General features: G+C 26.8%; 6 protein-coding genes across 7 annotated transcripts; 4 read left to right on the forward strand and 2 right to left on the reverse strand.

Annotated features, from left to right (window-relative positions):
• The first annotated feature begins 62 nt into the window (after positions 1-62).
• Slh (sec1 family domain containing Slh) lies at positions 63-2,565 on the forward strand. Its single transcript, XM_015522847.2, has 2 exons — positions 63-214; positions 279-2,565. Exon 2 carries the CDS (start codon positions 430-432, stop codon positions 2,293-2,295), a length of 1,866 nt encoding a protein of 621 aa, XP_015378333.2. The 5' UTR covers positions 63-214; positions 279-429; the 3' UTR covers positions 2,296-2,565.
• A 4,222-nt stretch (positions 2,566-6,787) lies between these two features.
• LOC107173034 (endoplasmic reticulum lectin 1) lies at positions 6,788-10,240 on the forward strand. 2 transcript variants are annotated; one of them, XM_015523386.2, is made up of 9 exons: positions 6,788-7,188; positions 8,017-8,184; positions 8,246-8,381; positions 8,536-8,800; positions 8,908-9,034; positions 9,141-9,191; positions 9,318-9,464; positions 9,530-9,775; positions 9,834-10,240. In XM_015523386.2, the coding sequence occupies exons 1-9, from the start codon at positions 7,042-7,044 to the stop codon at positions 10,164-10,166; spliced, it is 1,620 nt and encodes a 539-aa protein (XP_015378872.1). In that variant the 5' UTR covers positions 6,788-7,041; the 3' UTR covers positions 10,167-10,240. The 2 variants fall into 2 exon arrangements, with proteins under 2 accessions (XP_015378872.1, XP_015378873.1); XM_015523387.2 differs by lacking the exon at positions 9,141-9,191.
• An 862-nt stretch (positions 10,241-11,102) lies between these two features.
• ND-B14.5B (NADH dehydrogenase (ubiquinone) B14.5 B subunit) lies at positions 11,103-12,980 on the forward strand. Its single transcript, XM_015523392.2, has 3 exons — positions 11,103-11,381; positions 11,456-11,599; positions 12,730-12,980. The coding sequence occupies exons 1-3, from the start codon at positions 11,186-11,188 to the stop codon at positions 12,777-12,779; spliced, it is 390 nt and encodes a 129-aa protein (XP_015378878.1). The 5' UTR covers positions 11,103-11,185; the 3' UTR covers positions 12,780-12,980.
• LOC107173024 (dnaJ homolog subfamily B member 13-like) lies at positions 12,968-16,169 on the forward strand. The gene is made up of 6 exons (XM_015523375.2): positions 12,968-13,099; positions 13,156-13,353; positions 15,146-15,278; positions 15,348-15,519; positions 15,597-15,768; positions 15,862-16,169. The coding sequence occupies exons 1-6, from the start codon at positions 13,032-13,034 to the stop codon at positions 16,034-16,036; spliced, it is 918 nt and encodes a 305-aa protein (XP_015378861.2). The 5' UTR covers positions 12,968-13,031; the 3' UTR covers positions 16,037-16,169.
• A 6,287-nt stretch (positions 16,170-22,456) lies between these two features.
• On the reverse strand, positions 22,457-24,854 carry Rrp47 (Ribosomal RNA processing 47). Its single transcript, XM_089221676.1, has 3 exons — positions 24,762-24,854; positions 24,490-24,686; positions 22,457-22,997 (listed from the first exon to the last, which is right to left on the reverse strand). Exon 3 carries the CDS (start codon positions 22,984-22,986, stop codon positions 22,534-22,536), a length of 453 nt encoding a protein of 150 aa, XP_089077802.1. The 5' UTR covers positions 22,987-22,997; positions 24,490-24,686; positions 24,762-24,854; the 3' UTR covers positions 22,457-22,533.
• A 1,551-nt stretch (positions 24,855-26,405) lies between these two features.
• LOC149058989 (52 kDa repressor of the inhibitor of the protein kinase-like) lies at positions 26,406-27,620 on the reverse strand. Its single transcript, XM_089220355.1, has 2 exons — positions 26,839-27,620; positions 26,406-26,764 (listed from the first exon to the last, which is right to left on the reverse strand). The coding sequence occupies exons 1-2, from the start codon at positions 27,159-27,161 to the stop codon at positions 26,578-26,580; spliced, it is 510 nt and encodes a 169-aa protein (XP_089076481.1). The 5' UTR covers positions 27,162-27,620; the 3' UTR covers positions 26,406-26,577.
• Between the last annotated feature and the right edge of the window lie 280 nt (positions 27,621-27,900).

Below are 27,900 nucleotides of genomic sequence, written 5' to 3' on the forward strand. Positions count from 1 at the left end.
AACACTACATTGATAATAAACTTAATTGATAATAATCAAAAAATATTTAATTTAGTTAATTTTTTTTGTTATTAAAATTTTTCATTTCATATTTAAGTATACAAAATATTTTAAACTGTATGATCTTATTGAAATCTTTTTGATAATCAATAAAATATGTTTATTTAAGTGTTAACATTTATTTTTGACTTTAAACATTTGGATTTAACTAAAAGTGAGTGTTCTACATAGTACCTATACGGACTAAATTCTAGATTTTATTTTTACTTTTGTTTTAGGTATTTTATGGGGAATCCTATTTTACAAAATGAAATGTATCAAGTTTGCAAGATCATAATAGATCAAAATACTTTTCTGTAATGTTATCAATATTTCTTGAATACAATTTTACATAAAAAAACGCCAACAATCAATAATAAAACTATCACTATGTCATCAATTCGGGACAAGCAAATTGCAGCATTAAAGCAAATGCTCAACTTAAATAGTTCTGAATATAAAGATAATGGTTCAGAACCAGTATGGAAAGTACTTATATATGATCGCCGAGGCCAAGATATTCTATCACCATTAATTCCAATTAAAGAATTACGAGAATGTGGTGTAACATTGCACTTGAGCATTCATTCTGAACGAGATCCTATTCCTGATGTAGCAGCTATTTACTTTTGTATGCCGGATCAAGTTAATCTCGACAGAATAGCTCAAGACTTTCAGAATAATGTATATGAAAAATATTATTTAAACTTTATCTCGGCTATTTGTCGTCAAAAACTAGAGGATTTGGCTAGTTCAGCACTACATACTGAAAATGTAAGCCATGTTCATAAAATTTATGACCAATATTTAAATTTTATTTCTTTGGAAGATGAATTGTTTATACTAAGTAATCAAAATGCTCAATCAGTATCATATTATGCATTGAACCGTGCAGATGCAAAAGATACTGATGTAGAAGTAATGATGGATGATACTGTTGATGGTTTATATTCTGTTTTTGTAACTCTTGGAACATTACCTATAATTCGCAGTGCTCGTGGTAATGCTGCAGAAATGGTAGCTGAAAAATTAGACAAAAAATTAAGAGAAAATCTAAGAGATACTAGAAATAGTTTATTCTCATCTGAAAACTCTGGAATTTACAATTTTCAACGACCCCTTTTGGTTGTACTTGACCGAAATATTGATATGGCAACACCTCTTCATCATACATGGACTTATCAAGCGTTGATACATGATGTTTTAAAGCTAAATTTAAATAGAGTTACAGTAGCACAAGATCAAAAAAAACCCAAAACTTTTGATCTTGATCCTAAAGATTCTTTTTGGACAACTCACAAAGGAAGCCCATTTCCTACAGTAGCAGAATCAATTCAATCCGAACTGGAACATTTAAAGAACTCTGAAGAAGAAGTCAAACAGTTAAAAGAGTCTATGGGTTTAGATGGCGAAAGTGATGTGGCTTTAGCCATGATGAGTGATAATACTGCTAAACTGACATCTGCTGTTAATTCTTTACCACAATTATTAGAAAAGAAAAGATTAATAGATATGCATACAGATTTAGCTACTAGTATTTTATCTGTGATTAAATCGAGGCGTTTAGACTTACTGTTTGAATTTGAGGAAAAAGTAATGAGCCAAGCATCATTAGATAAGCAAATATTAGATATTATAAATGATACAGAAGCTGGAACTGCTGAAGATAAAATGAGACTATTTATAATTTATTACATCTATACACATTCCATATCAGATTCAGACATAGATATGTATTCATCGGCTTTAGAAAAACAAGGTTGTGATCTTAGTCCACTTAAATATATTAAAAGATGGAAAATGTTTTCTAATATCACATCTACATCAAATCAATATGGAGGTGGTACTAAATCTGTTAATATGTTTGAAAAATTACTTTCTCACACTTCCTCGTTTGTTATGGAAGGAGTAAAAAATTTAGTAGTTAAAAGGCACACGTTTCCTGTGACTAGAATTGTTGATGAATTATTGGAAAATAAACAGTCATCTGGCACATCAGATGAATTTCGTTATTTTGATCCAAAACAGCTACGGAATTCTGATGGATTTAAATCTAAAAATAATTTTAGTGAAGTTATAGTGTTTATAGTTGGTGGAGGTAATTATATTGAATATCAAAATTTGTTGGAGTATGTAAGAAATAAAGCTGTATCACCTGGTATACCTCAATTAAGAATTGTCTATGGATCAACTGTAGTGAACAATGCACCGGAATTCTTAGAACAGCTGTCATTATTGGGTCAGGAATTACAATAATTTTATTTACAGGATAATGTGTAATTATTATATTTTTATATTAAACTAATATTTATAATATATTTATGCGAAATGTATTAAGGTTAATTTATATTAGGTATATTAAGTGTTATTGTCATTTATCAAAAAACAAATTTTATAAATTATTATAGGTATATAAAAAATATTATTTGAAAATGATTTTAAATACTTTTTTAAGTATCAGTTGTTTAGGGTTTAATTTAGTTAGGATTGTTAATGATCAATTCAATATATTTTATTCAAATTTTATTTATTTGCATCCAATTTATTAACCGATTTTTTGGACCATTGATTTTTCCGTTTAAACTGACAGCAGAGAAGGATCTGTATGAACACTACTACTCCTTTGCTGCCATCGTTTATTAATGTTTAATAAAAACGCTAATACATACACATACTTATTACATAACTAATTATGGTTGCTTCACCTTACAAATAAAAATATTAATACAATAGATACAATAAAAGATTTTTGCAACACTTGGTAAGTTAAATTATACCTTGAAAATTATGATTGGAAACAAAAAACACACATGTAACTTGGTAAACAGGTTTAATTATTTTAAAATGAATTATCAGTGAAATTTTACACATGTGTTTCAGTTGAAACTTCACAAGCCGTATGACGTCCTCTTAACCAGACCAACTGCTATAGAAACAGTGTTGAATCCAGACAATTTTTCTGGGGGGGGGCTCACTTTTTTTTTCATTGGTGAATGGTGATACGTCATTTTAGTATTATAAATTATATATTTATATCTATTAATAGGTAGTTATTCTTATTACAATTTATAATTTAGACATATCAAGTTTATATAAAACTACAAAACAAATTTTTTTTTTTAAATTTTTAAATCAATCTAAGGTTGTCACACATCATAAATCATATTACCTATTATTATTATTTATTGCAATTCAGAAATTATAAATATTTAAAAAGTAATAAAACAAATTATTAATTTTAAAATTTTAAAATCAATCTAAGGTTAATCTAATGTCGTCACATATTATAAATTGTATTATTATAATTTATTACAATTCAGAAATTATAAATATTGAAAAAATTACAAAATAAATTAGAAACCTATTAATTTTTTATATTTAAATTAGTATTGTGCATTTAATAAATAAGTACATTGTGTTGAAAGTCAGAAAGTTGTATTTGTCAGGAGGGGCGAACGCCCCCCTCCCCTGAAGTATACCTGGATTCAACACTGTATAGAAATCAATTAGATAAACATATTATATTCAAAATTGTTGAAAAAAAGAAAGAGTAAGTGATTTACACCTTCTGTACATTCAGTGTCTACAGAGTCATTGAAATAGATATGTTAACTTGGTTGTTTCAGTGACTTTAGGAATGTGAAGCGTATGATTTGAGACATAAGAGGAGCATTAGTTATGACTGTTATGAGTCTGAGAATTTTTGATTGGAACACTTGAATTTTTCTTGTATTAGATATTTTGGCAGTGCCCCATGAGGGGTATACCGTACAGCCAGATGGGTTTTAGAAGGAGATTTTAGATGTGAATTTTGGTTTTGAGGACTTGCTGAGAATGGATCTAGGATAGGCTTATTGTTTATATGTACTGGAGGAATTTGATTGTGGCAGAGAGCGAAGATATTGTGTACAGATTTGTTTTCATTTATTTTGACGCGCCAGTTGGAGTACCAGCGTGATAAGTCGTTCAAATGGTTTTGGAGAGACGTTGAAACAAGTCAGGATCACTGTAGGTGGAATAGATTGCTTTGTCATCAGCATATTCGGCTATTTGAGTGTTGGGATTGGTGGGTTAATCTGCTATTTTAAAAATATGATTTTTGAGAATTTGGTGACATGAGTCTTATTTCTTTATGTAATATTAACAATTTTTGTCATACGTTGAATTAGCACAATTTTTTTTTATCTGGTCTATTTGTTCCACCTTATATATCTTAATTCGTGCAATGTGCTAACCGAAAATGTGGTTCAATGAGTGAGGGCCGAGGGGTCGTCATAACCCGTTAAATCCCCTCATTGTTTGGCTATGAGTAAATAATACATACACAATAGTGTATTAAAAAATTATTGATAATACGTAGCCATAATTTATAAATATTATTTAAATTTAATTATTCAAATATCATTTAGTAATACGTAGCCATAGTATCATACTTTTTTTCTTAGTTAAGCTGTTGATAAAAATAATAACAATTATTACGAAAATATATAAAACTAGAGCTGTAAAACTTAGCGTACATATACCATACGGTAAGATTCATCTTAATTTATTTGACTGGAAATAAAATTTAAGTTATAAGTATCTTAGACTTAGTAACCACAGCCAGAGACCAGACTAAGACAGATTTTAATCTATTCTATTGTTTTAGAACTTAGAAGTGTATATACGTACATATTTAAATAACAAGAAAACGGTAGTAGAAAATGTGACAGACTTACAGTCCATCATAAAGCACAATTTATTTTTATGCTAAAACAATTTAGGTACTACAATGCATTATTATTTATTTTAAAATTGAATACAATTAATATAATTTAAAAATGCTATAACCAAAAAAAGCGAAATATTTCAAAAATTAAGCTATGTGAAGAAAATACCAAAATACGTGTATTTTTACTTTTTAATACAAAAATATTACACATTTTAAATCCCCCTAAAATTATTAGTAGACTATACACCATGGCTAAATAGACTATTAAATAGTCTATTTAGCCATGCTATACACTAAATAAGCTATATCGTCTGATTATTTTTCAATAATAATTGGTCTAATCTTATCGCCATATCGTAACGTAAATGTTTGGATGGCAATCGAACAATATACTGTGTAATTGTGTCTATAATCCAATATTATATAGGTTTATATAATATATAATATTAATATAATTTAATATATATATATATTTTTAGGAATTCGGTAAAATTTTATCTTCTATGCGCTATTTGGCACCGTTATACTCAGTCTGTGTACCTGCGGTGTAACTGTGTAAGTGTCGTGAAATAAAATAGTCTAAGGGGTATTATATTTGTGGTAATATATTTATTAGTTTATTCACGGAATTTTTTTGAATTTTGTATAATGCAAATTGTCAAAACTAATAAAGGAGGCAATAAAATTTGTTTTAATGGTCATATGTACGTCATCAAGCTTTTGTGGGAAATTTATCTTGATCCTCTCATATGTAATGATGGCTTAACTCTACGGACAACGGACGAGTATTTAACAGCTATTGCTTACACAATACGATTATTTTAATAGTTTTTTTTATTTTTAAATTACCTATATTTTTAAATTCTACATTTTAAATTTTAACTTTTTTAAATAATTTTAAATTATATTGCATTCAATTTTAAAATAAATCCGTGTCTTTTTTATCCATGGCTTTTTTATCTAATGTATTTTTTATCCCCTAGCTTTTTTATCCGTGGATTTTTTGTCGGTGGCTTCGGATCAATATCCTAGATCCAACTCATATAGTATGGTCAAAACTAAGTGGAAAACGTTAGCGTTGAAAATATGTTTATTATGGTATATAATAATATGAAGTACCTAAATATCTTCCTTTAAATATTGGATATACCATACAGTACAGAAAACCTTACAGTTCCTTCCCCTACAGTTCCCCAGGCTAATGACCTCAGTTGTCGAAGCCTTAACCATAAAAAAAAAAAACAATTTCTTAAAGAAGAAAATTTTTCATAATTTAGTATCATTTTTGATAGGTTTTTTCATATTTTTTTTCTATTTTTTTTTACATACATATAGCCATAGGGTTTTAAGCCAGGGAAAATACAAATTAAATGTTAATTTAAAATAATAATAGTGTCTACCAGCGAAGGTAGGTATCTATTATTATTTATTACATAATTATAAAAACAAATATTGGATTCTTCGACTTAAATTCCACCGGTCTTAAAGGTTAAATAGGTATATAATATATATTTTATTAGTATTAATATTTGAATAAAATACTCATAATAATATTAATATACTTAAATATTTTTATGTTTTATATTGCAGTTGGTAACAGAGTTGTACTGTCAGAAGAAAAAAAGTACACGTCATATATTTACTTTTTGTAAACAATGTGTTAAAGTGGTCATAAAGTAATAATAGGTGATAAATATGCCCACATATTTTAGAGTACTATTGTGACAAAAACTAAAGTGTAAAAATAAAATGTTTCTCGCCGGATAAAAAATTGTCCGACGAGCACAAAGAACATGAAGATCATCGTGGTTGGAGTGTATAATATGCTAAGTTAGTGTATCCATACAATCAAGGTGTATAGACACGATAATATGTTCATAATATTACTCTACCACGAAGTAATAAAATATCAGAATGTAAAAATTTCGTTCTAAGATAAAGATAATATTATTATTATTATTATGATACAAATTGATAATGAATAAAGTTAATCGTTATCACCACAGGGCTTTTATAATTTATATAGTTACCTATAGGCTATATCGTATCGTCGGTCAAATTTCGACCACATATTGTTTAATATTAATTCAGTTTATCGTTTTTACAAATTCTTGATGTGTTTTTGTGTTTGCCAATTTGCCATCTGTTTTGTATAATATAATAATAATAATACATAATACAATGATGAAGTCTGTAAATCGAACTTCAATGAAACCAATTTTTTGAACATACCTATATTTCAATTTTCGACTATTGTTATTTAGATTTATTCATCTTGAACCATTTATAATATGATATTCTCATATAGAATTTATTCGAAATTACTCATTGTTTTTTCATTAAGCTTTTGCTATTCACAAGAGTTTAAAGGATTCGATGACACTATACTGTATAAAATAAATTGGCCAGGTAAAGATGTATCTGACAGATTGGTTAAGGTAAGTTTCAAACAGTTGAAAGTTAATTCAATAAACTCCCTTAAATGTTAAGACTAAAACGTTTTCATATCAATCAATTTATCTCTTTGAAAAACATAAATTAAAAATGTTTAAATAAATATTTTAGTAATGTACAGTTTTTATTAAAAAGAAACATTAAAAACATAAATTTTGTTATGGGAAAACATACTATTTATTTTAGGATTGAAGTTTGGTCTCCCCCAGTCAAAATTTAATTGTTGTGATATATCTATGATCTAGGTATCTATCCTGTATTATGACTTCATTACGGAAAACAATATTAAAATCAGACATGTTTACACCCTAATTTTAATACTTTTCCATTAATTTATTGACTTATACATATCTAAAAGAGTATGTTATAGTGTATAATATCAATACAGACAAATTCTCAGGCATTTAGAAGTGTCAAATTTAGATAAAAATATTTTTATCTGAAAGAAGATGACCTAGTCCTTACAGACCACTTTAAAGTCTAATTTTTATTTTATTTTAAATAATTGTATAAAATAATTTGCATAAAAAAGCTTAAATTTTCTTATTTTTAAAGACTTATTTTAAAGTTAAAAACATTGAAAAGCAAAGTCTAATGCGGTCTGTATTCTGTGGAATATCACTTTATATTAATAAAAAAAAAAATTGTGAAATTTGATTAATTCTAGAGGAGGACAGGATCATAATTCCTGTAGTGCTTTGTGTATAATATTATTGATAAAATTACATTGGCACCAGATGACTTAATTTAAATTAAAAGGAGTGACCTAACATATCAACATCATTAGTAATTATTTATTGTTAATTTATCAGGAACAAGATGAAAATACGTTAAATGTGATGACAGCTATTGGTGAGTCATATCGGTGTTTTTTACCAAAGCAAGATGAAGTAAATAAAGAATCTGAAACAACTTATAACGGACCTAGCCCATTGGAACTGTTATCACCATTATTCTCAAAACAAGCTTGTTCTTATAGAGTGAGATATATTCTATAACTACCAATTAACATATTTGTATTGCAATTTTTTTTATTAACAGGTCGATACTTATTGGGTTTATGAGGTATGCCACGGGCGGCATGTCCGACAATATCATAATGAACGCGAGGGAAAGACACAAAAAGAGCAAGAGTACTTTTTGGGAAAATGGAAAATTTTTGATGGTCTTAAATTAGGTAAAGAATGTACAAAATATTTTGTAAATACTTGAAACAAATTAATCAGAAGTATTACCAGAATGTAGTATTATAGGATATTTTTGTAAAAATATCCAATCTCTAGTCATACAAATTGTGATAAGATACATCATTGAATGATGTTATTTTGCAGAGGAAGAACTAAAAAGATTAGCAAATTTAAATTATCCAGGACCTACCAAGACAAGAAAAGTTGATGGAGTAAACTTACCTTATTTTGAAATGAGCATGTCTGATGGCACAATTTGTGACCTCAGTGGCAGACCAAGACAAACCAATGTATTGTATGTTTGTTATCCTCAAAGTAAACATAATGTGTTTTCAGTAAAAGAAACATCCACGTGCCAATATGAAGTAATCATTTTAACATCTTTTTTATGCACACATCCTTGGTACAAGTTAGTATTCATTATTCAAGATGAATTAATAATGTGTTTAATATTATTTTTATACAATTAATGTTTCTATACTATTACGTTAAGTTAATTTTTAAAAATTTTAATAGGCCACCAAACAGTGATGAATTAAATATTGATTGCCTTCCAATTGGTGATTCAATGCGTAAACCCCACAACTTGAAAGTACTTCAATCTGATACATCTAAATTTAAAAATAAAATAAAAGTGCTTACTGTAAGTCTATTTTATTTTATTTTAGTATATGTTTAGTACAGTTTGCTTACCTGTAGAGTATTTTATTTATTTATTTTTGAAAGTTTTTATTTTATTATTTTTAAAGGATTCTCTCAATAAAAAGGAAAATTACATAATTGCTGTTTCAATAGATAAGGTTTAAAATTTTATTTTTAAAATTATCTTACTTTTCTATTTTTTTTTTTTTTGTTATTTTTCATTTCAAATTTGATTTATAGAAATAATTATAATAATATTTTTTTCTTATATATTAATTTTCTAGAACGGAGAAACTAAAATAGAAGTTAAATTACAACCAAATAAAGAATCAGAATTAAATTTGTCAAAAGAAGATTCTTTATTAATGCACTCCAAAACACCAAACAATGAAATTGAAGAATATGTGAATGGAGATTTATGTTTGTATGGAGTAAGCAAAAAACCTCGTAAAAAAAAATAATTAATGGTCTCAATAATAATGCATATTTATTATAGGGCTCTGGTTGGTGGAAATATGAAATATGTTACAATAAATACATACAACAAGTGCATAAAGAAAAAGGAAAACCGGATGAAATTGTTGTTTTAGGAATATTTAATATAGAAGAACATATTAAATGGATATCTCAAAATCCAGAGAAAAAACCTAAGTTTGATGCTTTTGGCAAGAAGCAAGTTATATCTCATTTTTACTCTTCAGGATCTGTCTGTCAAAAAACTGGTGATAAACGAGAGACTGAGGTATATAATTAATTTAATTAATTATTCAACTGACATCATAATCTCTAAATTTTTTCAGGTAAGATACAAATGCGTGAAAGGTCGATATAATGAAGAATCAGTAGCACTCTATTTGTTAGAGCCAAAAACATGTAAATACATCTTGACAATAGAATCACCATCGCTATGTGAAATAATTAATGGCCCCATGGATGAATATGGAATGTTCAACACAAAGCCGCTTAACGATATACAAAATATAAAAATTAATTCTCCATTACAAAAACAAGTCTTGGATAAAACAGAGCAATATTCTGAAGAAAATATAAAAAAAAAAGATATGATTCCATCTGTTGAACATGAAACTGAAGTATCTGATGATAAAAAGAAAATTGTGAAAATTGAGTTATAAAACACTGCGCATTATTGTTTGTTTATATATTTTGTTTATTATTTATTAACTGCCAAATAAAATGGGTCCATATACATTATCGTTTTACTTTGTAGTAGTGATGATTGGTATTTACATTTTTTTGATTTTTGATTTTTAGATAATTATCAATACTATGACAGTATGACATATACATTTTATTACAACAGGAATAAATCATATTATTGTACATTAATTGGGTAGCGTTCCTGTGTTATAAATGGAAAATTTTCTGATCCTAAAATCCTTTTTTTTCTAGTATACCAAATTTTAGTGGTTCATTTCTATAATATTAACCTATTTTAATAATGAGTTGAACTATTCTTATGAAACTCATCCAATACTTTATTTCCTCTAAAATTTTAAACCTTTTATTTTTTATTTTTGTATAATAGATAAAGGTCTTAAACTCCTCTACCAAACTAGCTAGGCAATGTGATTCTAACAAGATCCTAAAACCAATAAACCTGTTCTACAGTTCAAGAAATCTAAATTTCTTATGAAAAATTATCTATTTTTGATCAGCAATTTCATATTTGTAAGCATTTTTAATGAACTATTGATCAACTTTCTGGTTATTGAAGTTAAAATAAAAAATAGATTTTTTAGGGTCGAAAACGTTAGCGTTTTTCTAGATTCAATCATACACATCTCCACATAATATCAAATCTATCTCATTAAAATGTTGATAACTTAAGTATTACCCAAGTAATTATTGAACTACATTTTTATTATTTTCCTATTTACAACAAATTCAATTTACAAAAACATGTTTGTCATGAAATTCGACGTGTATTTTTCAACGCCATCAAATTTATTCGCTAAAACAGCTGTGGTACGACTGCAAATTAATGGTATACTGGTATTGGCGATACTGGTAAGTCAATCGGTCGTTCGGCCACAGTAAAATTGCTGATAACATTGATAAGGGGTCAAATACTCAAATATAAATTACACTTTTATTTGCTAAATATTTACTTTAATTTTTCGAAAAACTAAAAATGAAGCCCATTGTTGACTATGAAGTGGCAGCTTCTGTTGATCCAACGCCATTGAATTTGTTGACACCAGGGCCTGATTTCCAAAAATACCACACAACATGGTTGGAAGACAAATGGTTTCCTTTTATGGGATTCATATTGGGTGCGGGTTCAGTCTGGTACACCTATACGATGAATAGAAGACCGTTTTACTCTGGTGAGCATTGTTGTTATATCAATTTAATCGCAAACTTAATATGTACTTATATTGAGTAAATAATTTTTGTTTAGGAATACATATAAAGCTGGGTGCTGGAATCGTTGGTGCTACTGCCCTCTATTATTACAAACAATATAGAACTTCATATCTTGCAGACAAAGATGCCATGTACAGACACTACATTCAATTACACCCTGAAGATTTCCAAGCTCCAGGTTGATAAAATAATTTACAAAATGTTATATATTTAATAGTATTCAGTCAATAACCTCTAATTAAATAAAAAAATTTCCCCAGATTTTTTGAAATGTTAAACTAATACTTATTGAACAAAATAAAGTTTAATTTTTTTTAACATTATTACATAATAAAAAATTCAATGCAGATTGTATAATTTTCTAAATGTCTCAAACATTGCTGTTTAAGCACACAATTTGTTGATACACTGTTCTAAACAACTTAAAGATAAACTTTTACTTCGAAATTTTTTTTTGGTGAATCATGTAAATTTATGTTTATGACTAGCTATTTACAACTATACCAAATTAGTATAAGAGTTTGAAAATGGCACCCATGAGGAGGGGACATCTACCCCTATACAACAATAAAGTATGCAAAAAAAAATAATTAAAGATGTTTTGAATCCATTACTTATTTCATACTTAATCCCATAGATTTTTGTACACTTATAAAGTGAACTAATCATTTTATGTTCTTATAGAATAATAGTTGCATTTTGTCCTTTCCCCCCTGAAAATTACTCTTTAAGTTCCCATAGGTGTAGAGGAAATGTCCTTAAAAACTATTAAGAAGAGGATGTGAGAACTACACCCCTCCACAAAATATTGTCTTACTTGCATATTAAGTTCAGGTAAATGATATAAGTGTTTATAGGTAGGTTTTATTTAAAACAAGCACAAATCACTAAAATGCCGAATGTTGTGAAATCATCTGTATTTAATACCATGTTAATAATTAATTTTTAAAGTTTTTTAATATTGTTTGACATAGGTACATTAAGTCAAGTTATATAATATATATACACCATTATATATTTTTAAGGCTTTTAATGTTTTTCAGGACATTATAATGCATGCTTTAATCATAATTTTAAATAATAATTCATAACTGACATTACTCACAGTAATTACTATAAGTCCTATGAATCAAATTTATTCTTTTATATATCAAAATTATTTCATTATAACTTTTACTAACATTTCATTTATTAATATATCATTTCATAAATTACTCAAAAATGCATTCTCCTTTTATCATTTTTGTGGTAGATTAAAAAAAAAGTATCAGATATTGAGATATCTAATTGAAAATTGTTTTGTTCCAGAACGCAAGAAAGTTGGTGAATTATTCAAGGAATGGGTTCCTGTTCGCTAATTTCTAAAAATTTACAAAATTAAAATTAGTTAATCAGATAAATTTTCAAATTTTATTTTGTTAATATGTAACATTAACTTTTGAATTGTAAAAATATGTATGCCTTGTAGATTATTTTTACATGCAGTTTATACAGCTGTTAAATTATAAAATAATAAATGTCTATAGTAACTCTTGTTTATTATTCAGTTATTTCATAAACCATTTGTGTTATTTTTTTTGAATTCTTAGTTATCTAACTTATTTTAAAACATGGATATCAATTACTATTCAATATTAAATTTAAAAAGACATTGTACTAAAGATGACATTCATAAAGCGTATGTAGTTTACCTAATTTTATTAATAATATTTACATACCTAATATGATTTTTAGATTTGGTAAACTAGTAAATAGTCAAATTCAAAATTGTTGTTTGGTTATGTTGTGTGAAGCATATGAGGTATTATCTGATCCATTTCGCCGAGCGATATATGATGAATATGGTGGAGAGGGTGTTAAAAAAGGTGTAAGTACCAATGAATTGTACATTGGTCCATGGACCTACCATCGTGATGTGAAAAGCACATATTCGTAAGTAATTTATTCTGTTATTTGTAGATGGAAATTAAAATTTTATATTTGGGGAAGGGGTTATACATTTTTTAACAAACCCTGTCAATACCCCCAACACCCATTCTTTGAATTGTATTGTAAAATCTATACATATTCTTAACTTAACTTGTAATTTATTAAACGATTAGTATTTATAAATCAAATAGTTTTAGAGTTTAATAATTATAACAATACTAATGAAATATTCTAAGTTCAGTAGCCAGTTTTACATAGAATACCCTGTAAATGCTATTAATATTTTCCATATAACAAGCATAAGCATTTGGTATGAATATTATTTATACAAATGGTTATTAGTAATTAGGGCTTTAAATTTAATGCATTTAAAAACCATACAATCTCAACAAAAAAAATTGCTCCGCTTAGAATCTAAAATTACTGTAAATTTAATTAAAAATCATAATATTAAAATTGGAAAAAGTTGGTTGCCACTCTGCTGTGCAGTATTGTTGAGCAAGTCGCTGAAATGTATATGTTTTTTTCCTTTTATTGTTATATACACACAATCTCTACCTTGTTGTTACACTAAGAATATTACCTAAAATACAAAAACTAAATACATGAATAAGCTTGGAAAAAAATAACCACCCTGTGATTAAACTTTTAAGTGAATGTTTTAAATTAATTTAAATTTTTTATCTAAATGTTAAATTTGAAAATCAATTTTGAACAAAGATAGCTGGTTGACAGTTAACTTATACTATTTAATATAATATTTTACAATAATGATTGAAATAATTTTTGCCAAAAATATTGCATTTTATCATATATAATTGTAATTATTAAAAATAATTGTTATTGTATTATTATAATTTTATTTTCATAATAATATTAAGCATAAACTACAAATTTATATCATTCTAGTTGTGTTATATAAATTTTCCTGGGTAAAATTAATCTATTTTTCCATAGTTTTCTGTTTTGATCAGTTATTATATAAGGTACAAATACATTTACAATGATAAAACATATGATTTTCTATTTCTTAATTCTGGACATATTTTTGATGTAAACACAAAATACTGACGAGATTCAAAAATGCTTAAAACCAATGTCAATAAAATATTCATCTTTTTGCCAAGCAATTTTTAAATTTTAAAAAGTGTACACATAAAAAATATAAAAACACATCATTGTAAAATCAATGCATGATATTGCATTGTATCATAATCTAAAATCTGTCAAGTTTAAAATATTTATATAATGAAAATCAAAAAAATTAAATAATACATCAATTGTTTGTAAAAAGTTTTATTTAATGGAAAATGGAAGTTAAAATTAAATATAGGCTAAAATACATAATAAATTAAAATGCTAAATAGAAGTTTCAAAATTGATTTCATTAGTTCAAACTTTGTTTTATAAAAGAAGCTATGTTACACCTCATACACCAATTATCCATAAGCTAAAAATATTGAAATTTTACAACTATATTTTATAATATTACTACAATATGTTCATAAACTCTAGAAATAATAATACTGCTATCCAGCACATCTGTAATCTATGTAAATTAAAAAATATATAATAATTATCAATATTGATTGAACAAATGATAAATTCCTATATACATTTTGAAACGTATTTTCTTGGTTTTTTTTTTATAAAAAAAAATAGGAAGTGTACAGCTAATTCAGGTAGAGAGGGGGTAAGTTAACTTTAAGAGATAATTTGTAACTACAATATATTTTGTTTGTCATTTTATATGAAATATATTTCACATTATTTTAACAACATGTACCCATTGTAGAAAGTATTGTGCGCTTAATAATCCAATAACGAATTTGTTCATTAAATCAAATGGTTCGGTGATTATGAATTTCAAAAAAAATAAAGGTGGACCTGATATTGTGAAGTTGCGTCTTCAGTTAACATTGAGCGAAGTAATTTTGCCTGGAAAAAAACATGATCAAATGTGTATAAAATTATTTATTGTAAAATATAACTTCTAGATTTTTAATGGATCGATAAAATCAGTTAAGCTTAAAAGAAGACCTAATATTTGCGATTCAATATTAAAGGAAATGCCAGTTCTGAATATAAAAATACCGCGTGGGTTTCCCACAGGAGGAACATTAAGGTTTGAGGTGTCGAAGCCAGACACAGGTCATAACAATGTTAAAAGTATTATGCCTACATTAAATTTCTGTAAAAGGGAAGTGAATGGATGATAAATTAATTTTAAATAATGTGTTAAATAGCTGTATACCTATTCACCACGGAGGATTTACCGCATAAAGTTTTCAAACGAGATAATATGAATTTAATTATGGTTCAAAAGGTGTTGTTAAAACAAGTGCTACTTGGTACAAGAGTTGTTATTAACACATTAGACCGTAAAGTGTTGAGAGTAAATATCACGGAAGTTATCACGTAAGAAATTAAACTGTTCTATAATATTTGTCCAACAGCACTTAATGTACAGCTGCTTCAAGATTGATTATTTTTATTTTTTTAAATGTTCAGGCAAGATTACGTTAAATTAATCCACAATGAAGGCATGCCTGATATGAATAATCCGTCACAACGTGGTGACATAATCATCCGGTTTGACATAATTTATCCGCTTTATTTGCCAATTACAGATGACACATTTTGTGAATTAATTAAGGACAACAAAATAAGTACCAAATTATTATAAGTAGTAAATATTTATGAATTTATGATTTGTTTTATGTACATATCAGTCTGATCATATTATGTTTATTTTTCTAAAATTAAATTGTATTAAAAGCTTCATAAACTGAAACACCTAATTTGTATTATAGTGACTTGATAGAGATAGTGTGGCCATGTACGAAAATATTTTTGATTGGTTTAGAGATTTTTCCGCCAATAGTTTCCTTTGATAACAAAACTCTTAATTTAAATATAATATAAGTAGCCAGTATAAAGTCAAATTATTTTTGTTTCAAGTTAATAATTTAATATATTGATAAATAATTATTCCGGATTTACCATGTTTACTCCTTATTGTTGTTTTGTTGCTTATTATTTGGTTTACCTAAAAAATATTTACAAAACAGCAAATATTCATTATTCATAGCAGTGTATTTCTTTAAAAATATTTTTACCGTTTTTCATCATCATGCCTTATTGTGTTGCCATCGGGTGTTAAAATCAGACAAAAAGGGTATTTAATGAAACATTTTCCCTGAGAACCTATTAGGAAAAATCTTTGAATTTCCAAAATAAAAAGAAACAAATGGACACCTTCACAAAACTCTTGTATTTATGAGGTAAGTTCTAACATTAAAAACTCATCACAAAGTAATATTATTTGGATAGTTGATTAAAGTGTTTTGAGAATTTAGTTAAGTAGAATTAGCAGAAAACCTTATAATTTATTAAAAAGTACCTACCTACCTAATTATGGAATTACAAGTATTATACCTAGCTATCTAATTTTATATTTGAATAAATAAATATATCTATAAAGTAATTAAAATAATGTTGTGTATAATTTGCTTGCTATAAATATTAAAATTATATATAACTATCCAAATAATATTACTTTGTGATGAGTTTTTAATGTTAGAACTTACCTCACAAATACAAAAGTTTTGTGAAGGTGTCCATTTGTTTCTTTTTATTTTGGAAATTCAAAGATTTTTCTTATAGGTTATCAGGGAAAATGTTTCATTAAATACCCTTTTTGTCTGATTTTAACACCCAATGGCAACACAACAAGGCTTGATGATGAAAAACAGTAAAAATATTTTTAAAGAAATACACTGCTATGAATAATGAATATTTGCTGTTTTGTAAATAGTTTTTAGGTAAACCAAATAATAAGCAACAAAACAACAATAAGGAGTAAACATGGTAAATCCGGAATTATTATTTATCAATATATTAAATTATTAACTTGAAACAAAAATAATTTGACTTTATACTGGCTACTTATATTATATTTAAATTAAGAGTTTTGTTATCAAAGGAAACTAATGGCGAAAAAATCTCTAAACCAATCAAAAATATTTTCGTACATGGCCACACTATCTCTATCAAGTCACTATAATACAAATTAGGTGTTTCAGTTTATGAAGCTTTTAATACAATTTAATTTTAGAAAAATCATCTGTTTTTCCGATAAAATCCCCACATAAGGGATGAACTATATCCAGTTTTTACATAGCTTAGCTCTAAGCAGGGGCGTACTCAAGGGGGGGGTCGTGGGCTTTGAACCTCCCCCATGACCTCACTAACCTATGTAGTCTTATAAAAAATCTGAAAAATAATAGATCGGAATACAGCGAGACAGTACACAGTGAGACAAATAAATACTGTTGTCTCGCTGTACCCAACATCAGTTACTCTAAAACAAGACTGTTGAAATAAATTGTGATCATAATAAAGTGATATTAGGTTATGATTTTTATTTAATTTTTAAAACTTAAACATAAAACTATTGAAATAAACAAAGTAAACACCTGCATTTTTTTAATTGTACAAAAACACAATTAATTATTTAAAAATTTGTTAAAAAAATTATCTATAATTGTTTTATCATATTATATAAATGTTGTGAAATGAAAAGTTTAAATATTAAAGATAAATTACAAATTTAAAAGGTTTTATATTATGTACCATAGTACCCCGTGACGTGTCTCATTGTGTACAAGGCTGGGTCACAGTGAGACACTATGACATTTAAAAAAATAATTTCTCTGGGTTGAAATTTCGTTAAATTTTAGAATGTATTAATATGTTTTTTAATGCTCAATAATATTTAGAATAAAACCATAACGCTGTTGAAGGATTATCACTTAAAACAAAAACAATATTTAAAAAGTAATTTTTAGTGTCTCACTGTGGCCACCTCTCCCCTATATATAATATAACTCACAGGAGCAATTTTCTAAAAAAAAAATTTTTTAAGGGAAAAAATAAACAAAATGTATCTATTTTAAATTGTATGTCAACATGCAATATACAACGATTGCATGCATTATCTGTTAAGAACTGTAAGATTAGATAGGTAAGTAAGAATATTTTTAAAAAGAAGGTGACAAAGTCCCAGTGATAAAAAACAAAATGTTTAACCCCCCCCCCCCCCCCATTGAAAACTCCTGAGTACGCCTTTGGCTCTAAGAAAAATCTAGGTACCTAAAATAACTGCTATTGCAACATTGTTGTTTTGTTATTAATGATTGGTACTGACGGTACTGTAAATAGGTCATTCTTGAAATCTTTATGCTGTAAATTATAATAAAATATATAGGTGTCAGGTGATTTATATAAATTATGAATAAAATAATACCTGTAAAAATAATTATAAGTTATGAGCTATCCTTATTCACTGTCCATCAGGGCCATATATAGTTTTCGCAGCAAACTCCTAAAAATTTAGCTCTTTCAGCTTCGATTTTGTCATATCAAACTCATGAACATACAATTTTAATCAAATTACTTTAAATGGAATATTCATCTGAATATATTCTGGCTTAACTTTTTTCTTTTTAATGTCCATTTCAATATATTTTGTTTTGTTTTTTATTTTCAAAAAGATGTAAAAAACAAAGCCCTACGAAAGAGCATATTATATTATTTTTTTCTTTCACTTTTTATAAAATCTAGGGGCATATTATTATTTTTCTATTTTTTATTAATCATGCAATGTATCACTAGATTACACAATCTATCCCAGTCAAGTGAAATGTACATATAACACATTATACACAGGAATAACATATTTGGATTTCAGATGAATGGCACTCAATAGTATATATTATATTCCTATTCAGGGACGTATTTAGGCCGGGGCCCCCTAGGTGTGTCGAAGTCGGAGGCCACAGCACCTTTATTATTACAATATTACATAAAAAAAAATACTTAACATTTTTTTAAAAAATTATATTTACGTAGAAAAAAATTTGATCTAAATACGAAACAAAAATAACGGTGTCCAAACAAAAATAAAAGCTCATTGTTCTCTTGCAGAGTATATTCTCTGTAACGCCCATAATTTGAACTTGGTTTTAAATGATACTATGACTGCCTCAATTGAAATTCAAAATTTTTTTTCCATTATACAAAAACTATATTATGTTTATTTTGCGTTAAGTGGAAAACGCTGGAAAATTTTAACTGACATTTTACCAGTTGGTGGAGTAACACTTAAAAAAGTTTGCTCTACCAGGTGGTCATCACGCCATCAAGCTATTTCTCCTATTCGATTTAATTTTCTAAATATTTTAAAAGCTTTAACAAAAATAATATTATTGTCTAAAAATAAAAATGAAATTTCAGAAGCTAAACAACTTGTAAAAAGTCTTGAAAGTTTCAGCTTTGTATTAATATTGGTATTTGTAAGTGATATACTAAGAAAAGTAGATGGTGTCCCACAATTGTTACAACAGAGAGATATTGATCTTCACAAAGCTACAGGACTACTACAAACATTAACAAGTAATTTGAAAATTATAAGAGGAAATTTTTCGGAATTTTTCACAGAAGCTACAAATCTTTCGAAAACAGGGGGCATAACACCAACATTTAAAAACCAAGGTATAGCAAAAAAAAAAATGTTTTTTGATGAGCTTTGTGAAGACCAAAGATTAAAATCACCTGGAAAAAAATTTGAAGTTGAAATTTTTAATATAACACTTGATCGTAGTGTCAACAAAATGGAACGTAGATTTCAAAGTTTTAATTACGTTTCTCACTTTTTTAAATGCTTACAATCTATTTCATTATCAGAACTAAACGACGAGGAACTACACAAGGAAGCAGAAATACTACAAAAAAAGTATAACCACAATATTTCTCCAGACTTTGTTCATCAGATTCTATCTTTTCGATCATGTTTTAAAGATATGATATTGAAAAATTCAAAAACAACAAAAGAAATTGCAGAAATGTTATTAATTGAACATTCTCCTCTTACAACAACATACCCTGATGTATGCACTGCTTTTATTTTGTATTTGACGTTACTCATTACAGTTGCAGCAGCAGAGCGATCGTTCTCAAAACTAAAAATAATAAAAAATTATTTACGGAGTACGATGGCAGAGGAACGACTGAGTGGTTTGGCAAATATTTCCATTGAGAATAGGCGGGCACGGCAATTGAATTTAGAAGATGTAATTGACAAGTTTGCTCAAATGAAGGCTCGAAAAGTTAATTTTTAAGTATAATACTAAAACATATTATATGTTTTTATTAATAAAATATGTAATAAATAATAAAATAAAAAATATATTTTATAATTATTATTAGCTCATGAATCATTATTGAATAATTTATATTTGTATTATTATTAAATTTCTGTGTTAAAGGGGGCGTCTGTCTCTTATGGCCCTAGGGCCACCAAGTTCCTCACTACGCCACTGTTCCTATTTAGATATTTATGATAGTTTTTCATTTGTACAACATACTGTTATTCAAATTATATTGCAAAAAGTATAGGTTCATAATCTCATTGAATATATTATACAAAATAATTATTATTCACCAATTGAATTTACGCGGTGTTCTCAAACAATTATATGTCTAGTGACAAGAATATATCACAACTAATGTTCCAAACAACAATTGACGTGACATCTTGATACACTGAACTTCCAATTGAAATCTTCATTTGGAGAAGCACTTTTGGAAGAAAATTATTTTTTGCTCATCCATAGGCAAGTACTTTTGACAATTAGACAGATATACTTGGGCATCATTTTTGGGTTGTATTCATGTGAAATATAACAAAATATTCCCATTTGGACTTAACTTAACCTATTGTTTGGTCTAAAAACGAAATTCTTAGAGAAAATGAACACAATATAATATATTGTCTATGTATAAACTATAAATATAAAAACTTGTTCTGATTGTCTGAATGATTCATTATAACTTCGACAGAATTGCTTATGAAATGTTATCAGTAATTTCATTTTATGATGTAGAGAGAGAGACCCATTATTCTATACTGAGATTATGAATAACTTAATAACAAGGTAGCTTAAAATAATTTAGCATAAATAACCATTTTTTAGTATGAGTAAAACAAAAATTTGTAGTGTTGTATTATAAAATACAAGAATACATATTGATGAAAGTGAAACATTAAGTTAATAAGGTTTTTATCTATAATTAATATACAGTATACACACTGATTATAAAGAGAACATTTTGCATAGGTATTGTGAATGACACGTTCAGATTATTCTATTTTAAGAGTGAGTACAGTTAAAATTACTATTTTATGTAATGGTTTGAAGACATAATAATTTGTAAATAATTGATTAACTTTATATACTTGCAATATTGAATGACAAAACTTTTAAATTAAAACTTTATTTTAATTATATCTATTGTGGGGTTAATAAAACATTACAAAATTATATTTCATTGATAATGTTCATAGGATAAATTTTGTATGTTAAAGTGAGTTTGGGTCTTGGGGGAATATATTTACAAATCCAAGTGTTATATCAAATGTTAACTTTAGAATGTGAAAATATTTATAAAAATTAGAAACTATCAATTGTAAGGTGCGATGATATTTCAAAAGCCGAAGCCTGTGGAAATAGATTAGTTATTATTTTGTTATAATAACATTTAAAAAATGTCCACCTACTTAAAACAGAGCATTATATTATTGACCAATCATTGCTATCACATTATTTAAAACCTTGGTGAAGGGTAGAAAATAAATTAATGAAATATTTGAAAATGTTTAGGGGATAATTAAACAGCTGATGTTTCACTCTTTATTAGCAAAATTATTTTTTGGACAAATCAAGAGAACAAATTTAACACAATTTTTATGACTTAAAATTCTAAATTCCAAAAACTTCTTTTTAAATCATTGTTTATTTAAACTTACCTTACCAAATATGGTATAAAATAAAAGTATTAAGTATTTAATAAAAACAAAATTTCCAAAAAATTTAACTGGGTACATAGTTTTACTGTGTAAACTGCTGCTGATTGATTAATACATAGTGTATTTGAGTATATTTTGATGATTTATCCATTTTATGTAATAACCAATAATAATTCAATAATTGTCTCCTTTATCAATCTTATCAACATGGTCAAAAGCCAAAATATAACATTAAAATACAGTTCAATAACTTAGTTTATTGTAAATTACAATACAAAAACATCATCATACAAAACAAGTTATTTTAAATAATTTTATTTCGATGGGTCGCCGTTTTCATCAAATTTTATTTTTTTATTTTGGTTTCCCATATTTTGAAACCTACGTTTTTTATCTTCTGGTGTCCAAAGAGCATGATCAATAACCCTTTCAACAGCTTTTTTATCAACTCTTAACATATTTTTTTTGGCCATAGCACCTTTAGCCATATCCATAGTTGATTTTACACGATCTAATTCTCGTTTTATATTATGAGTAGTTGGATCAACACCATCCAATCGCAGGTAAACCCAATACAAACTATTCAATGCAAATGCAATTAGTAGATCATGCTTAATTTTTTCTTCCACTGTTAGAGAGTTGTAATCTATATTCATTCGTGATTCGAGTAATGTTTCAATATCAACAATTGAATGGTCCAAATTTTGAATACTTGCTACTAACTCTTCATCTTTGAGTAATTCTTCATCCAAGTCCAATGAGGCCATTTTTATTTGATCTAAATTATAAAAATTGAAAATCAAATGTTGTTTTAGTAATATAATCATAATACTTAATGTAGGTATTAGACTTTTAGATCATATTGTTATACTAGTAAATTATATAAGATATAGGTACTTATATTTTAAATACAAATATAATGACATTATTTTGTGTATTACTAAATACACCATACAATTTACATGCATTATTTGGCAGATTATTGGAATCATATTCCCCAAAACTTATTTAAAACAACACTTTTAGTGATTCAAAGTAATTTAAGTATTATAGTCTATAGATCTTAGAATTATGTGCAAGATAATAATATAGAACCTTTGTGTGTTCGCTCCATAGACATAATAAGATATCTTATTATGTCTATGGTTCTCTCAGCAGTGGCGGCGCTAAAGGTGGGCACAAGCAAGCTATTGCTCTCCCTGAAAAATTTCAGGCCCACATTGAAATTTTAAGAAAATTTAAAATATTCAAATTTATATAAGAACATATTTATCAAATATTTTTTATTGTCTCTTATATGCAGTACGTGGAGACAAAACATTATTTTATTTTATTATGTTTAGAGTTTATGTATAACTTGAATAGAAGTTAAGGCAATACCAGGTATAAAATACTGGTGTCACAACTGTGTCTCTGTATGACAAATGTAGAAAATACCAAAAACTTTTTTATACGAGACAACTATACTCCCTCTCCCTCTATATTTATAGAAGAATCACCAAATTACATAACGTATAGAGAAGAATTTTATCTGTCATATCGTTTTTAATTTTTTGTTAGCACTAACTAATAATTTTAATTGTAGTTATTTTATCCAATTAATAAAAATGTTAAGACATGGATAAAGTTTTTCTTTATGCATAGTGATAATTTGGTAATTCTATTATAAATACGGAGGGAGGTTTTGTTTTTTTTGTCTCACACAAACCAATTTTGCTACATTAATTGTAAGATGGAGAAAATGCATTCTGATGTTGTGTCTTCTAAATTGATTAAGAAATTACTCAGAGAATTGTTGAATAATGTTCAAAAAAATCATGTGCCTCTAGAAGTAGATTTTTGGTTGGCAAGTGTTTATAAAAGAATTGTTAGTAGGTAGAATTATCAATTTATTATGTTTAAAGGAAAACACACAATCATATTTAGTATAATTCTTATTTCGTCTGATTTTGTATCTGTTTGGGTACGACAGTTTCTAAAACTGTGGGTTACGAACCAACTTGCGATCGGTCACAAATAGTATGTTTTTTAAACATAATAAACTATGTGAGTTGTGATAGATTCTCAGGTGAATATTTTGGGCACTGTTCTAAAAAGATCTAGAAGAGTTGGCTTATAATATACAAGTAACAAGTACCTATGTAACCTGATCACATTTAACTCATCTAAGTTATTCATTTGATTTCATCCTTAAATTGAATGTAATGACTATGATGATATAATAATATGATTCAATGGTCTGGTAAAATATCGTAAATCGTTTAACTCACCAAGTTCGTAGTCCAGCGTAGAAGTAAAATTAGATTACCGACGATTTAGTAGAGTCGATGAAATGTGAAATAAACGTTTGGTAATTTTGGGAATCGTCAGTCATTCATTAGAATTTCTTGATTTATTCATTCATTTAAATAATTTTTGTATATCGATCTCGGAAACGCCACACGCATATAATGAAATATAAAATATACTAAAAATTATAATAACATTAATAGCCATAGTTCTTAGTATAAGGTCTATGATAATAACACATTCAAAAACACACCGTTTACTATTATTTCCATAGACATATAATATGTCTATAATTATTTCTTATCTATGGGCGCTTAGATCATATTATACAATGGATAGAGCTACTGGATAAATATATGAAGCCAACATAACTAAGGTGAATCGTCGCAAATGCGCATGCGCGCAATTTATATCTCGCGCAGTCGCGTAGTTGTACCACAGAATAATACAGAATAATATTCTGTGGCGGCACTGTTTTCGACAGTGATAAACTGATAACGAAAAACGTGAAAATTCAAAATTATTTTTTTGAAATTAAAATTTTTAAGTTTAAGCTGGTTAAAAAATGTGTAACAATAACGCTTGTAGGTTTTGCCTTAAAACTCCCGTAAATTTCTCCCTCCTACACTATTTTTACTAATGGAGTCATATCTTACAGACCGACATTTTCAAATACTTACACAATATATTTAATATCAGGGGCGCCGAAAGTAGGTTATGTCATAGGTAAATAAAAGGGTGGGTGGATATAATGTTAAGAAAAATAGGGACCACATAATAGAATAATATATTATTATCCTTAATTGTTCTATATTGTTTTAAAGAGTATTATTTTTGTTTTGTAAGTGGGTAACTCTATAGGTAATTTTGACCACTTACTTTTGACTATTTATAATTGTGAATCAAATTAAATGTATTAATTATTCTATTGTATAGTATTTATTGTATTTACTAATATTTATGCATGTATTTTAATGTAAGACGTAATTGTACCAATGACAAAAAATGTATTTTTTAAATTATTATTTAGAAATTAAGAATAGAAAAATTAGATAAAAATAGAAAAATGTCTATAAACACTAAACCTAGAGTATAAAACTAAGCATTAAATTACATTATTATTACCACAGTATAGTTTAAATAGGTACCTACGACCTACAAAATTATCCGTTATAAATAAATAATTTATGAAATATGAATTAACATAAATAGTAAATACGTAATCACTAATCATTATTTAGTAGTATAATGATTACGCATGCGCAATAGATATCAATCACCTTCATAATGTTGTCTTCAACCCGTAGTACACGTTTATAATCGAATTTATAATGCAATAGCTCTATCCATTGCATATGATCTAAGCCTGGACGCTTGGAGGTAATCATTTTGTATAGTGTTATCAATGGCACGATGGACCATGTTGTCTACGTTCCTATTTTGCCTATACAATTCGCTGGAAAACACATCGCGTTAGTGTGAAAAATTTAAAATGACTTAACTACGTATATTACTAGCTCATTTAAATCTAATAGTTTATTTTTAAATTTTTTTCATAATATCAATATTTGTATTGATAAAACGTTAGTGCAATCAACGTAGTAAAAATTTAAAATTCCAAAAGTATGTGCACGTATTTTTTAATAGTTGGAAGTTTTTTTTTTTGACTTATGTAGTTACATTGAAAACAATGGTGAAGTCAGAATTTTACGATCAGACATAGTTTTGAAGTTATAACCTAATGAAGTTTGAATTTTTATGATTTTTACGCATTTACACTACGCTCTATTTCGCTTTCTCTATCTCACTTACTCACTATGAACTGAAAATTTAAATCATCGAGATATTTTATGAAAAAAATCTGATTGGAACAATATGTCAATAATTACATATGTTGCAGGGGCGCCCGCAGGAAATCAGCTCAGTGGGTGCAAATTGAAATGCATGTTCTATATTTTACATATATTTATATTATTATCTAAACATAACTCCAAATGTATAATAATATAAATCATAACTAATACAATACATAGAAAAAAATTATAAAATTATTAATAATATTATATGAATTATGAATCAAATAATAATGATAAACGTCTGACATTTAGTCCAAAATGATTCATAACATCGGTTTTGTGATTTTCAAAAAATAATGTATCGTCAAATCTATTTTTGTGAATGTGAATTAGTGCCAAACTGCTTAATCTCATATTGGACATTGTAGATCTTACCCATGTCTTGATACGACGCAAAGCACTAAAATAGATAATAATTATAATCAATATTAAATAATCAATACAAAATATGGTTTATAATAATATGTTAGGTACCTAAAGGTTCTTTCAACTGAACAGGAAGTTGCTGGTAATGTAATAGCTATTTGTAAAGCTGTATTTACAGCAGGATAGTATTTAGATTCTTCTAGTAAATCAATTATTTGTGTATTTGGATCACATGGTTTTTTTAGCCATATTTCATACCAAGTTATTGCTTCTTCTTCAAAATTATCAAGAAGAGGTCCATATAAGTTATTGATAGATTTAACTACTTCACTGAACTCTTCAATATTCATTTTTATCATTTTTTTTGGGTGTAAATTAAATAATGAAAATGATTTTAAATTTTCATCAGAGAATCTATCACTAATTGACATTATTATGGAATCTAAGTAGGGAATAAATAAAGATTGTCTAAAAAAGTCATTAATATTATTACTTGGATAATTATCTCGTTGTGTTTGTCTGATAGCTCTTCGTGGTATTTTTAACTCTAGACCACTTTGTTTATAAAAAAAAAAACATATTTAATAGTATACAAAAGTAAATGTAGGAATTAGGATTAGTAACAAAACTTATAAAATTGTATTTTAATTTTTTTTTAATTAAATCACCTGACTATCAATATATAATCAATACACCAGACACCTACCAATCATTTATCATCTTATATTTATAGCTAGTATTAATTTTTTATCACTCAGTTAAAAATTATTTATATTTTAATAGAATAAAATTTAATGAAATATTATTTATATTAATTTATTGTAAATATGTTTTTTATTTATAGAAAAAATTACATATTATAATATATTTTTTGCATATTTTTAATTAAAAATTAATAATAATAGGTATGATAAAATATGTATTCGAGTAAGTACTTACCAAAATTAGGTTTTGTGACTCTACTATCTCGTCTGTATCTCTTTGTAGCAAAGGAACATCTGACTCAGGTAATGGTTTAATTTTTTTTTGAAAAAAACTCAATATTGAGTCTCTTCTTTTATTACTCATAATGATAATAATTTTTGTAGCCGAATAACGAACTAATAACTATAACAACTATAATACCTCTTTAACTCGGTAATTTAAACTTGAAAACCTACTTTATTGTCA

This window comes from Diuraphis noxia, unplaced genomic scaffold (assembly GCF_037042655.1).
Source record: "Diuraphis noxia isolate RWA-SAM2 unplaced genomic scaffold, SU_Dnox_SAM2 contig0002, whole genome shotgun sequence".
Taxonomy (NCBI): domain Eukaryota; kingdom Metazoa; phylum Arthropoda; class Insecta; order Hemiptera; family Aphididae; genus Diuraphis; species Diuraphis noxia.

What these genes read in the sequence shown, in the direction of transcription:
- Slh (XM_015522847.2), top strand. Translation starts at nt 430, where the DNA reads ATGTCATCAATTCGGGACAAGCAAATTGCAGCATTAAAGCAAATGCTC.
- LOC107173034 (XM_015523386.2), top strand. Translation starts at nt 7,042, where the DNA reads ATGATATTCTCATATAGAATTTATTCGAAATTACTCATTGTTTTTTCA. An exon ending in ATAAAATAAAAGTGCTTACT is followed by an intron (nt 9,035 to 9,140) that starts GTAAGTCTATTT and finishes TTATTTTTAAAG; the next exon opens with GATTCTCTCAATAAAAAGGA. An exon ending in GAGATTTATGTTTGTATGGA is followed by an intron (nt 9,465 to 9,529) that starts GTAAGCAAAAAA and finishes TATTTATTATAG; the next exon opens with GGCTCTGGTTGGTGGAAATA.
- ND-B14.5B (XM_015523392.2), top strand. Translation starts at nt 11,186, where the DNA reads ATGAAGCCCATTGTTGACTATGAAGTGGCAGCTTCTGTTGATCCAACG. An exon ending in TAGAAGACCGTTTTACTCTG is followed by an intron (nt 11,382 to 11,455) that starts GTGAGCATTGTT and finishes ATTTTTGTTTAG; the next exon opens with GAATACATATAAAGCTGGGT. An exon ending in TGAAGATTTCCAAGCTCCAG is followed by an intron (nt 11,600 to 12,729) that starts GTTGATAAAATA and finishes GTTTTGTTCCAG; the next exon opens with AACGCAAGAAAGTTGGTGAA.
- LOC107173024 (XM_015523375.2), top strand. Translation starts at nt 13,032, where the DNA reads ATGGATATCAATTACTATTCAATATTAAATTTAAAAAGACATTGTACT. An exon ending in GATGTGAAAAGCACATATTC is followed by an intron (nt 13,354 to 15,145) that starts GTAAGTAATTTA and finishes TACCCATTGTAG; the next exon opens with AAAGTATTGTGCGCTTAATA. An exon ending in AATATCACGGAAGTTATCAC is followed by an intron (nt 15,769 to 15,861) that starts GTAAGAAATTAA and finishes TTAAATGTTCAG; the next exon opens with GCAAGATTACGTTAAATTAA.
- Rrp47 (XM_089221676.1), bottom strand. Translation starts at nt 22,986, where the DNA reads ATGGCCTCATTGGACTTGGATGAAGAATTACTCAAAGATGAAGAGTTA.
- LOC149058989 (XM_089220355.1), bottom strand. Translation starts at nt 27,161, where the DNA reads ATGTCAATTAGTGATAGATTCTCTGATGAAAATTTAAAATCATTTTCA. An exon ending in TCAGTTGAAAGAACCTTTAG is followed by an intron (nt 26,765 to 26,838) that starts GTACCTAACATA and finishes TATCTATTTTAG; the next exon opens with TGCTTTGCGTCGTATCAAGA.